Genomic DNA, 13,150 nt, shown 5'->3' on the forward strand with positions numbered 1-13,150 from the left:
AAAAGTGGCAGAAGGTCAAGTGAGATTGCCAGAATGACTTGGTCCTTGACCAGATGGGAATAAACTTCACTTAGGATAGATATGATAATTGTCTCTGCACTGCAGCATGGTCTGAAACCTGATTGATGGGGCTGGAGGGCCGGAAACCTTCTTTGCAAACTGGCAATTGCACAAAAAAATATTTTTCCACAATCTTCGGAACAAAACAGATTGGAAACCGGATGATAGTGAGCTGGAACAGATGGATCTAAGGATGATTTTTTTCAAAATGGGCCTAACTATAGCTGATTTCCAATATGGAAGAACCTGACTAAGGTAAAGCTACTATTCACCAGAATAAGGAAGAAGGTTGAGATTGCTAGATGTAATCCAAGCAGATGGTATTGAGTCCAGTGCAGACATAGAGGGGCATAATCAAAAGGGGCGCCCAGGTTTTTCTGAGGATGTCCTCACAGGACGTTCCTGTGAAGGGGCGGGGAAACCCGTATTATCGAAACAAGATGGACGCCCATCTTTCGTTTCGATAATACGGTCGGGGACGCCCAAATCTGGAAATTTAGGTCGACCTTAGAGATGGTCGTCCTTAGACTTGGTCGTTTCTGATTTTCAGCAATAATGGAAACTGAGGACGTCCATCTCAGAAACGACCAAATCCAAGCCCTTTGGTCGTGGGAGGAGCCAGCATTCCTAGTGCACTGGTCCCCCTGACATGCCGGGACACCAACCGGGCACCCTAGGGGGCACTGCAGTGGACTTCAGAAATTGCTCCCAGGTCATCGCTCCCTTACTGTGTGTGCTGAGCCCCCCAACCCCCCCCCCCCCCAAAACCCACTACCCACAACTGTACACCACTACCATAGCCCTTATGGGTGAAGGGGGCTCCTAGATGTGGGTACAGTGGGTTTGTGGTGTGTCTTGGAGGGCTCACGTTTACCACCACAAGTATAGCAGGTGGGGGTGGATGGGCCTGGGTCCGCCTGTCTGAAGTGCACTGCACCCACTAAAACTGCTCCAGGGACCTGCATACTGCTGCGATGGACCTGAGTATGACTTTTGAGGCTGGCATAGAGGCTGGCAAAAAATATTTTTAAAGAATTTTTTTAGGGTGGGAGGGGGTTAGTGACCACTGAGGGAGTAAGGGGAGGTCATCCCCGATTCCCTCCAGTGGTCATCTGGTCAGTTTGGGCACCTTTTCGAGGCTTGGTTGTAGCAAAAAAAAGGACCAAGTAAAGTCGTCCAATTGCTCGTCAGGGACGTCCTTTTTTCGATTATGGATCAAGGACGCCCATGTGTTAGGCACGCCCAAGTCCCGCCTTCGTGAACTTTGGTCTTACCCGCGTCGGAAATCAGTTGGGGACGCCCAAAATCGGCTTTCGATTATGCCAATTTGGGCGCCCCTGGGAGAAGGACTCCCATCTTGTGATTTGTGTTGAAAGATGGGCGTCCTTCTCTTTCGAAAATAAGCCTGATGGTGACTCTCATAGTTGATAGAGACTTTTAGAGAGAACATAGGGTTTGCAATTAGAAAGAGGACCAAGTACCAGAGCCTACAACAGGCTAAGAATTTAGAGAATCAGAAAAGGATCCAACATATAGCACGTCTGGAGGGGCATAATCGAAAGGGACACCCAGGTTTTGCTGAGGACGTCCTCGCAAAATGTCCCAATGGAGAGGCGGGGAAACCTGTATTATCAAAACAAGATGGACCCTAGGAGAAGGATGCCTATCTTCCGATTTGTGTCGAAAGATGGGCTTCCTTCTCTTTAGAAAATAAGCCTGCTGGTGAAAATATCCCTAGAAAGGCCAGACACAAAGTTTGTAGTTTATCATAGAAAAAAATCAGCTATGGAGTTTGTTGATGGAATAGATTTACTATTAGAATTTGTGTTAGGCCCAGTTATTGAATGAAAAATGGAATAAAGTTCCCTAGTGGGATTAGCAGATTTTAGAATTCTAGCAGTAAAATATTCCCGTTTGGCATATTTGAGGTGGTAGTTAAAATGAAGACAACGCTCTCGGCAAAGACACAAAGCATCTCTTGATCTAGTTTTATTCCAATGATGTTCTGTTTATCTAAGCTGTCTTTTTAGTAGGTGCAAGTTACCATGAAACCATGGTTGTTTGAATGATTTGGCACATGTAGTAAATGATAGAAGGGCGATAGTATTAAGCATATCAGCTAGTGTCGTGTTCCAGCAAAAGTGAAAAAAGGAAGAGCTGTAGGATCAATATGCTGTGAGCATTTCATATATCAGGGTGGTAAGGATTCGGAGTTGAAAGCTCCTGAGGTCAGCGCAAATTGAATCAAAAGATGATCTGTCCAGGATAGAGATGTTTCAGAAAAAGAGTGTGGTTCCAGGGATCCAAATACTGGTGTTGTGACAAGATCAAGGTTGTGACCAGCATGATGAGTCAGGAAAGTAATCCATAGTTGAAAATATATATATGAAAGAAAAGAGAGAAAATAACTTTCCTTGGGATTAGATGGGCAGTCTAAAGTGGATATTGAAGTCACTGAGGGGGAGATGCACTAAACGTTTTTCATCGTTAAATGAGCCCTTAAGGAAGAATTTCCTATCCTTTCCATGCACTAAAGCCTATTTTTCGACGGTAGTAGCAGCTAACGAAACTGGAATGCAAATGAGAAATTACCATTGAAATGTAGACAATTCGGAATGCACTAACCATACCGACGATAGGAACGATTCACTTACCACCAGAAATTTAACGTCAGCTCAGACCTGTCGTTAAAGCCTGAGCTGTCATCTCCCCACTGCCCCCTGCACGATGAAAAACCAAATTGCTGGCATGTTTTAAAAGAAAAGTGGCTCCCTGCTTCCTGTGCCTAAAATAAAAAAGGAAACTAAATTAAAAAAGGATCGGGAGGGGGCAAAGGCGCTCATCAGCAGCGTCCTGTATGGACGGCTTGGCTTGGCCTTGCCTTGCCCCCCCCCCCCCCCTCCGAAGTCCCCGCTGCTCCCCGCTGCTCCGTTTGAGAAATAAATGCTTTTAAAAATAAACCTTTGCAGTTGCTGGGCTCCCCCTCCCTTCCTGTGTCTCTCTTCTTTAGTCGGCAATGCTCCGCCTCCTGCCCTCCTCCACCTCTGTGCCCCGCCCCCCCGATTTCGTCCCCGTTGCTCCCCCCCCCCCCCCCACCGGACCCCCCCTCCACCACAATGGCCGGTGCAGCGCCTCTCACCTAAGTTTGAAGGTGCTGCACAGGATGGATCAGCTATTCTTTAGCTCTTCTGTCTCCTCCGATGTCTCCTTTGTCTTCCTGTGTACGCCCTCCTCTGACGTCAGTTATCTACGTAGATAACTGACGTCAGAGGAGGGCGTACACAGGAAGACAAAGGAGACATCGGAGGAGACAGAAGAGCTAAAGAATAGCTGATCCATCCTGTGCAGCACCTTCAAACTTAGGTGAGAGGCGCTGCACCGGCCATTGTGGTGGAGGGGGGGTCCGGTGGGGGGGGGGGGGGGCAACGGGGACGAAATCGGGGGGGGGGGGCACGGAGGTGGAGGAGGGCAGGAGGCGGAGCATTGCCGACTAAAGAAGAGAGACACAGGAAGGGAGGGGGAGCCCAGCAACTGCAAAGGTTTATTTTTAAAAGCTTTTATTTCTCAAACGGAGCAGCGGGGAGCAGCGGGGACTTCGGAGGGGGGGGGGGGGCAAGGCAAGGCCATCCATACAGGACGCTGCTGATGAGCGCCTTTGCCCCCTCCCGATCCTTTAATGTTTGTGGAGACATGCAGGGGAAAGTGGGGAGCCACGTGTTTGTGTTTTCTTTTTTTTTCTTATGTTTCTGGCATGCGCAGAGCAGCCAGCATAACGCTTGGCTGCTTTGCGCATGCTTTACGAGCCGATTACCGACGGGGATTAGTGCATCGTTCTTTCCAATACCGCACCAAACTTTTTGGGGCTGTGTTTTTGGAGCATGCTTCGTTATTTGAGATTCGGTAAAGGTTTTTACGTTTCTGATTTTTTTACGTTTGCTTGATGCATCTACCCCTTAGTAACAAGATGTTAGGATGATATATTGCTAAATTGGCAAGAGCTCTCATTGATTTGTTTTAAGGGAAGGGAGCAATAAAAAAAAGAGAGAGGTGTAAAGATGCATGGGCATTGATTTTGACCAATAAAGCTTCAGGGTAGGGTAAAAAATGTGTAATCTCCTTTACTTTGATGGTGGTAGAGTAAATAATTGACAATCCACCACCCTTCTTTGAGGAACGTGACTGGGAAATTATGTCATAATATCGAGGGAGACGCTGAAAAAGGTAGCTCTCTTCACCTGTCCTCAGACAAATTTCAGTAAGGCATAAAAGTTGGCATTGTGAAGACACAAGAAAATCTTTTATTCGGGATGATTTTGTAAAGCAGGGCATTAATGTCAAAACTTAAAATGTGCATGGAAAAAAAGGCTTCACATACCCGTTTGCGGGAGAATAGCTGGGGAAAAGGCCATTCACATGGTACAATAATTTAAAGGACTCTGATAGGCCTCTTCGAAAGCCACCAAGGGGCCTTCCCTAAGAGGCCTTCAATTCAACGACTCCTGCAATTCTTTCTCCCAAGCCACAACATTGGGTATATGGGGGGGTGGGGTGAGGGGTAATTCCATAAAGGTTGTCTAAAGTTAGGTGCTAAAGTGCTGGGTGATAAACACAAATTCTCTGTCAGCAATTGTGCTCATAATTGCCATTATAGAACATCTGCATTTCAGCACCTAACTTCGGTCATAAGCACTTAACGCCATATCAAAGTTTAGTGTAAATGCTCGCACCTACACATGTAACTGATGGTACTCTATAACTTTAGCATGTAAGTTCTGGGAATGCCCCTGACCGACCCATGCCCCTCCCACTTTCACACCCTCAATAAATTGCACGTTAAAGTAATTACACACTAACTGCCAGATTCTATATAGCACGTCTAGATATCACACTGAAATCCAGGCATATTCTATAACAACACACGCACCTCAATTGGCTTAACAAGCTAATCAGCATTGATAACACTTAATTTGCAATAATTAGAATTTACGCTCACAACTTGCTAAGTTTATTCTGTAATGAGCTACGCCCAAATTCCAATGCGCGCAGTTCAAAAGGGGCATGGCTCTGGGTGGGGAAATGGGCGTTTCATGAGTGTTCCACAATGTATACATGTAGTTATAGAATATGGCCCGATGCGTATAAATTTACATGCAGGGATTTACACCATATTTTAATTAATTGATGTAAGTTGAGGCACGTAGTGTAGCATATTCTATATACAGTGCCTAAGTCAAGGTGCTGCTTATAGAATACACGTAGGCGGAAATGTTTACTGCACAGATTTTTTGGCACCTTATATAGAATGTGCGTAACTGCCAATTAGTGCCAATTAATTCCAACTGTTGCTAATTATTGGTTAACACCAATTAGCACCTAATGTAACAGTTCAGTTAAGCGCATTACTACACTTATTCTATAACCTGCGTGCACAATTTTGTGCACCAAGTGTAAAAGTGTGCACACAAGATTATAGAATTTGGGGGATAATAGTTTAAAGTAGTCCACCCAGAGCCTCTCTCTGTGGTGACCTCATAGCCTTGGTGGTCTATTGTCAGGCCCCTCTCCGAACACAGGGCATGAATGAAATCTAGAACCTCCTGAAGCCATGCCACTTTGAATCAAGTCTTCAAACAAGGGGACATTTTCATGAGTTAGTATATAACAGTCATAGATAAGAAGCTAAGGGGTCTTTTCACTAAGCTACAGTAAAAATTGGCTGTAGCACACATGGGTCTTTCTCACGCTAAGGCCATTTTTACCATGGCCATGAATAGCTTTCTTTCTATTTATTTCATTAATGGCCATGCACTAAATGTTCACATAAAAAAAAGAGAAATGCTATCCTCAAAATATATAAACGGCTCACGTGCAAATTATTTTATGAGGTGGGAGGAAAAGCCTCAAAGTGCTCTGGGCAAAAACACCCTCGGAGTTGAGAAACTCTTCATCATCGGCATAAAAACCTCACCACCCCTTGTATAATATTTCTGCAGTATAACACTCAAAATCATACATTAAAAGAAACTGTGTTATATTCCAATAATTTACTGCACTGTCTCTCTGCCGCTGTAGACTTCGTTCAGCAATGTCATATAAATGCACCGACCTTGAAACAGTGAAAGCGAAATGCTGGCCAACGTCGGTCAGGGGATATCCTGATGGCAAGAGAGGGCTAGATAAGTGCATAAATTATTTTGCATGTGAGCCAATTATATTATTTTGAGGATAGTATTTCTTTTTTTGAAGTGGATGTCTTCTTCCTCAACCCATTTATTTGACATACGCTAATGTTGCCATTACGATACGGCAACTTTAAAACATTTTTACTGCAGGAGCACTTACCACCACCTATTTTGTAGGTGATAATGTAGCTACACTAACTAGTTAGTACAGGAACATCCGCTCTGTGCCCATGATAGTTACCCTAAAAATATATATATTTACTGCATTCAAAAAATACCATGTGACACTTTAGCTTATCCCGCATTGGTCCGCTTTTTGCTGCGTTAGGCAAACTTTAGCACCTAAGACAGAGGCCCTTTTACTAAGCTGCGTAGGTGCCTATGTGCACCCAATGCACGCCAAATTGGAGTTACTGCCCAGTTACCGCGTGTCCCTTGTGGTAATTTCAATTTTGGTGTGCGTCTGCTACGCGCGTCCAAAAAATATTTATTTTGTGACGCGCGGCAGCTACACGCGTCAAGTGGCATTTGATGCGCTTAGACCATTTCCGCCTGGTTACCGCATGAGACCTTACCGCTAGGGCAATCGCTTGAGGTAAGGTCTCAGACCCAAAATGGACGTGCGGCAATTTTCAGTTTGCTGCACGTTGATTTTCGGCAAAAATTTAAAAAAGGCATTTTTTGTAGATGCGCTGAAAAATAATTGTGTGCGTGCCCAAAACACCGCAGGCCATTTTTCAGCTCACCTTAGTAAAAGTACCCCACAGTTTAGTAAAAGGACCCCTGATTTAATAATGCAAGTCTTTACTGTCTCATATAGATCTAAAATTTCAAGTGCAAACACAAATGATAAATAGAATGACATTGGCAATATATTTGTTTTTAAATCTGAATTCAGCTTTTGAATGTTTTTAATTTTATAATCTTCATGACAAATTATTTAATGAAAAGTACGAAGCCCCACATCAGAAAGAGGTCTGTAACTATGCTGGATTCTTAGGAGTTCTTTTACTAAGCGGCGGTAAGCACTGCCATGTGGCCCCCGCATGCCAAAATGCACTAGCATGTCCTGCTTAGGCCCCCTGCGGTAGTTCAGACATCTGGACATGCTTCCTCGGCGCTAAAAAATACAGAGTGTTTGGGGGTGAAGAGTAGGTGTACCCAATGCTAATCGGTTTGGGCAGCTAAATTGCACGCCAGCCAATTAGTACACGATTTTCATGTGAGCCCTTTTCGCCTACTAAATAGGTGTCAGGAAGGACTCACGCTAATGCCCATGTACTTATTTAGAAATTAGCGCCTGGCCATTAATGGAAAAAATGGAAATGAAGCTATTTTACAGCTGCGTTGAAAGTGGCATCAGCATAGTCATTAAAACCAGTGCATGCAATGATACCTTTTAGTAAACCAATCTGAATGGCAGTTTTATGGAAGAGATATTCAATGTAAGGTTCCTATAACCCACAGATTTATAAAAATTTAAAATTTTTAAGGTATGGTGCCTCAGCGATGCTAATCCCAGATTTGCTTCAAAGGGATTCCATCCACATCATCATCGGTACCATGCATTTTTATTTTTAATTATTATAACTTCAGATCATTTTCCCAATTTTTGAAGAGTATCGTTTTTAGTATTAATGTATTATATAGTTCAATGGAAGAATCAGAACTCAAATGGACAGTTTTGGATGTTTTGTAATGTTAGCTTAGTGGAGTTTAAAAAAGGTTTGGACGGCTTCCTAAGGAAAAGTCCATAGACCGTTATTAAATGGACTTGGGGAAAATCCACTATTTCTGGGATAAGCAGTATAAAATGTTTTGTACGTTTTGGGGATCTTGCCGGGTATTTGTGACCTGGATTGGCCACTGTTGGAAACAGGATGCTGGGCTCGATGGACCTTTGATCTTTCCCAGTATGGCAATACTTATCTACTTATGAAGATTCCTGGCAGTGGCTAGGATGGAATGAACATGATTGCCATAATTAGTCTACTTAGATTTTTAGAAATGAAGGTCATAAAATAGATGATACATGTATAGTGGTCCTGCACTTTCCTATGAAGAGAGGCTGAGAAGGCTAGGGCTTTTCAGCTTGGAGAAGAGACGGCTGAGGGGAGATATGATAGAAGTGTATAAAATAATGAGTGGAATGGATCGGGTGGATGTGAAGCGACTGTTCACGCTATCCAAAAATACTAGGACTAGAGGGCATGAGTTGAAGCTACAGTGTGGTAAATTTAAAACGAATCGGAGAAAATTTTTCTTCACCCAACGTGTAATTAGACTCTGGAATTCGTTGCCGGAGAACGTGGTACGGGCGGTTAGCTTGACGGAGTTTAAAAAGGGGTTAGATAGATTCCTAAAGGACAAGTCCATAGACCGCTATTAAATGGACTTGGAAAAATTCCGCATTTTTAGGTATAACTTGTCTGGAATGTTTTTACGTTTGGGGAGGTGCCCTTGACCTGGATTGGCCACTGTCGGTGACAGGATGCTGGGCTAGATGGACCTTTGGTCTTTCCCAGTATGGCACTACTTATGTACTTATGTACTTCTGAGAATTACACTTCCTTCATCTGGTTAGATTCTGCAGGGATATGATGAATGGAGTCAGTGGTGCGTATTTCACGCAAACAGCTCCCGTAGTGTGTATTGGAAAGAGGGGGACAGACCCAGGGAAGACAAGCAGCTTACATGTATCCACTCCCTGATCTTCAGAGGTGAAAGCCCCAGCCCTGAGGCCCCTTTCTGAAACTGTTGCGTGAAATTCTTAATCGTGTCATTCACAAGAGTAGAAATGTGAAAAGCTAGTGAAAAATGTATTATATAGTAAGTTATTGCATACTAAAGGTGTAGAATTTAGAACATTAGATCATCATCATGGAGAGGAATTTGACTTCCTGTTCTAATCTGGGATTTCTTTCACACAGACATCTGTATAGATCTTCTTTTAAAATAATATGCTCTGCACTCTCTGATCTGAACTGGTTAATAATTTACAACCATTTCCTCTGACTTCAGGTATGTCGAGAGTATCAGCGAGGTAATTGTAACAGAGGAGAAAGCGACTGCCGGTTTGCTCATCCTGCTGACAGTGCAATGATTGACACCAATGACAACACTGTTACGGTGTGCATGGATTACATCAAAGGCAGATGCTCAAGGGAAAAGTGCAAATATTTCCACCCTCCTGCACATCTGCAAGCCAAGATCAAGGCTGCCCAGTACCAGGTCAACCAAGCTGCAGCTGCCCAAGCAGCAGCTACTGCAGCCGCCATGGTGAGTTGAGAATTCAATACAAAAGGTACACAGATGACGCTAACTAACTATATTAACTACTCATGCTAAATATATTTGTTCAGGTATCCCAGTCATACAGAACAACACATGATACAAAAACAGTCTTTACAGAGTTCAAGAGGATCAAAAAAATGTTAACAGATTTTCTATTCCAATTTCTACTAATGGGAGGTACATATGAATTCACATATACTAATAACTACATTTGGCCTGATAGTCAAAAACTTTTTAACTGAGCAGAAAAGGCTCCTGCCTGGTTAAATATCACTGGGCACCTTAGGAAGGGGATATTCAATGCCACTTAATTGGGAAGTGCCATTGAATATCCCCTCTGACTGCCACAGCACTGTCCGGACCAAGGAGGTTTTATGACAGAATCTCCTCCATGCAGCCACCATATTGTGTGACCCTAAACATTTCACAGACGCTATTGAAAATAACAAACTTGTGAAGTTTATGACTGCCTGTGTGTGTCCTTTTTGTTTTTATTTGACAGCTTTTTTATTTATTTGAAAGCTTCTCATATGTAATCCAAGGGGGGGGCGGTCCTGGGGTGTGAGCCACTGCTGATGATGTGGGCGCTTGGAAGCAGCAGACTTGTTTTTGGAGCCATGGGAGGCTCAATTTTTGTAGAGGGCAGCTTTAAGAAAGGCTCCAAAAACAAGACTGCTGCTCCAGAGTGCCCACACCTGCGGCAGGACAGTGGCTCACACCCCAGGACCCCTCTCTCCCTGGATGCAAAAAAAAAAAAAAAACAGGTTAAATATGGGAAGCATTTAAATAAATAAGCTATCAAGTGGAGGAGTGGACTAGTGGTTAAAGCACTGGTCTTGCAATCCAGAGGTGGCCAGTTCAAATCCCACTGCTGCTCCTTGTGATCTTGGGATTCACTTAACCCTCTATTGCCTCAGGTGCAAACTTAGATTGTGAGCCCTCCTGGGACAGAGAAATATCCAGTATACCTGAATGTAACTCACCTTGAGCTACTACTGAAAAAGGTGTGAGCAAAATATAAATAAATAAAACACACACGGGCAGTCATAAACTTTACAAGTTTGCTATTGTTTTCAATAGTGTCTGTGAATGTTTGTGGTCACACAATATGGTGACAAGCTCCACCCACTGGCTTCAGCTCACAGAATGGGCCAGATAGGCTCATGCCGTCTCCTGTCATAAAACCTCCTTGGTCTGGACAGAGTCAGGGTGGTCCGAGGGTGGAGTCAGAGCAGTTCTGGATATTATACAGGCACTAGCATTATACAGTGCCATCCTCATGGATTACCGGGCAAGTAGGACTACATAAATAGCAGTCCTAACTGTATCTGGTTAGTTATGCAGGTACCGCATTGATTATCAGCCGTACTGCATAACTTTCAGGTATCACCTTCTGGCCTCAGTAGTCAATGCCGATGCCCGGACATGGCCCAACATTGAAAATCCAGGTCTAACCTAGCCAGTAGTGGCCAGCATAAAAAAAAAAAATGCCCACCGTCGCTGGCTGAGTATTGACCTGATTGTTATTATCAAGGTTCCATATTTGCTACATTGAACTTTATTGTTCCTCTTCAGATGTATAGTAGTAGTCTGAGCTTTAATTTATTCCCCAGTATTGGAATGAGTATAATCTGCACATCTGGAACTATTTTTAGCAGGGTATTACTATTTCCTCTGTTCTACTGTGTTCTGCTGTATTAACTAGCTAAAGAAAAACAGAGAGAAAAATTATACAAAGAAGGAAGACTGCTGTAACCTTGAAAGGTTCCAGGAATAATTACATACAGGTAATTTATTTAAGCAATCCTCCCCTCTGGCAGGGAATTTACTAGCAGATTGTACAGCTCTGGAGAGGTTAAAGGCTTGTGGTAAAACCTAAGGACCCTTTTACTAAACCACGCTAGACTCTGGACTTAACGTGTTTTAACATGGGATTTTCCCAAGCGCTAAACCCAGATTCAGAGCGGCAGCATTTAGGAATTTTTTTGAAACTTTTTTTGCAAGTCCCATGCTAATTTTTCCATTAGCGCAAGGGACTTGCAAAAAATTAACACAGGAGCACTTACTCCCTCCTATTTAGGAGGTGCTAAGTACTCCCACGTTAAGTCTGTGTTATCCAGTTAGGACGTGCTAATGCAAATACCCTAGCTGAAGTAAAGCTCCCATGACACGCCCCCTCCCGAAATTAAAAAGAGAAGCACAGCACGCAGAAATTACCACAACACGCTTTAACGCATTTTACGGTAAGCGTTTTCTCAGGCGTTAAGCACATATTAGGGGTTAACACCCTCTAGTAAAAGGGCCTCTAAGTCTGTGTACCAGGCAGGGTAGTAGCAATGAGTATATTCATATAGTTGGGGGCAGGGTTATTTTACTCGTATTCTACACAGGAAGCACAAACTTCAAAGCAATCTATCCATGTTAAAATGGACTAACATTCCTCCATTGCCCTTACCTGAAAACATCCATACTCATCCCAGGTAAAAGCAGGCACAGACTTCCATAGCAGGGGTATTTCCAGCTAGGGGAGGGGGACTAGTTTAGAAAAGGAAAACAGTATGTGTATGATGGGTCCAATATTCTGCCAGCAGCAATCAGCACTTTACTGACTTTCTCTAGAGTTAAACCTGGACAATTCAATGCCGGAACACGTCTAGGCTTCGGCTTTAAATTTCTGGGTTTGTAGAGTCGGCTAGCGCAAAGCTGGTTAAGCGCAATATTCAGTGCTTAACCCGCTGTAAGGCACCGTATATAGATAGGACTGTTATGTGGTCCTTTTTATGTGGTTAACCTGGCCGGTTAAATTCTGAATATCAGCACTTAACCAGCCAAAATGCCGACTCCGCCCCCCACAGTTCAGTTTGAGTTCAGTGCTAACTAGTTACTTTCAGCGGCAGTTACCAGTTAAGTGCCACTAAAAACTTAACAGTTAACCCTGAACAGGTGATTTAATTGGCCAGGAACTGTTTCTGACTGGTTAAATCTCTTTGAATAACAACTCGGATGTCTTTATCCGCTTTGGCCCCTTGCACAGAGCAGCAGGTGCAAAGTAGGAGCACGCAGGCAGAAAATGTTTGTTTCATTTTGTCTTGTCTTTATTCCATTTATTTTTGTTTTATTTGCTGTTCTGTCAAAAGTGTGCACTAAACAGCACTCGCTATTTGTTAATGGTGCATTGTATTAATAATCTGCACTATTTAGTGCACACAAAAGACCCCTATTTACTAAGACATAACATGCAATAATAGCATTATTGCACACGGGGCATGTTTATTAAACTGTGCTAGGCAGTTAGTGTGGATTTCAGCTTGTGCTAACTGTAAGCACAGGGCAGTGAATATCCTGCACTAGGTGCTTAGCATTGAATGGGGCACAGTATGAGTAAAGATTGGGCTTGAACTGTACATATGTGACCCAATGAGCGAAAAGGTACCAAAAATGGGCTTACAGATACCAGATAATGGCTATAAAAGTTGGGGCAACTTTTATTTTTGAAAGTTTTGTATGCTGTAGGGTTACTAGAATGGTCTATGAAATTATTTTTTCACAGCTTTGAGGTTTTTCATGTTCTCAGCCTAAAGTCAGTGAGGTATTGGATTTCTAGGATTAATTAC

General features: G+C 43.3%; 1 protein-coding gene across 13 annotated transcripts in view; it reads left to right on the forward strand.

Annotated features, from left to right (window-relative positions):
• Positions 1-13,150, forward strand: part of MBNL1 (muscleblind like splicing regulator 1) — a 320,658-nt gene that overhangs the window by 256,224 nt on the left and 51,284 nt on the right. For all 13 annotated transcript variants that reach the window (XR_003943570.1, XM_030216350.1, XM_030216347.1 and 10 more), the window contains one exon: positions 9,264-9,521. Coding sequence is in view for 12 of the 13 variants with exons in the window: in XM_030216350.1 (XP_030072210.1) it covers positions 9,264-9,521 (258 nt within the window). In the remaining variant the exon portion in view is untranslated. The remainder of the gene's footprint in view (positions 1-9,263; positions 9,522-13,150) is intronic.

The sequence above is a fragment of the Microcaecilia unicolor genome, chromosome 10 (genome assembly GCF_901765095.1).
Source record: "Microcaecilia unicolor chromosome 10, aMicUni1.1, whole genome shotgun sequence".
Lineage (NCBI taxonomy): Eukaryota > Metazoa > Chordata > Amphibia > Gymnophiona > Siphonopidae > Microcaecilia > Microcaecilia unicolor.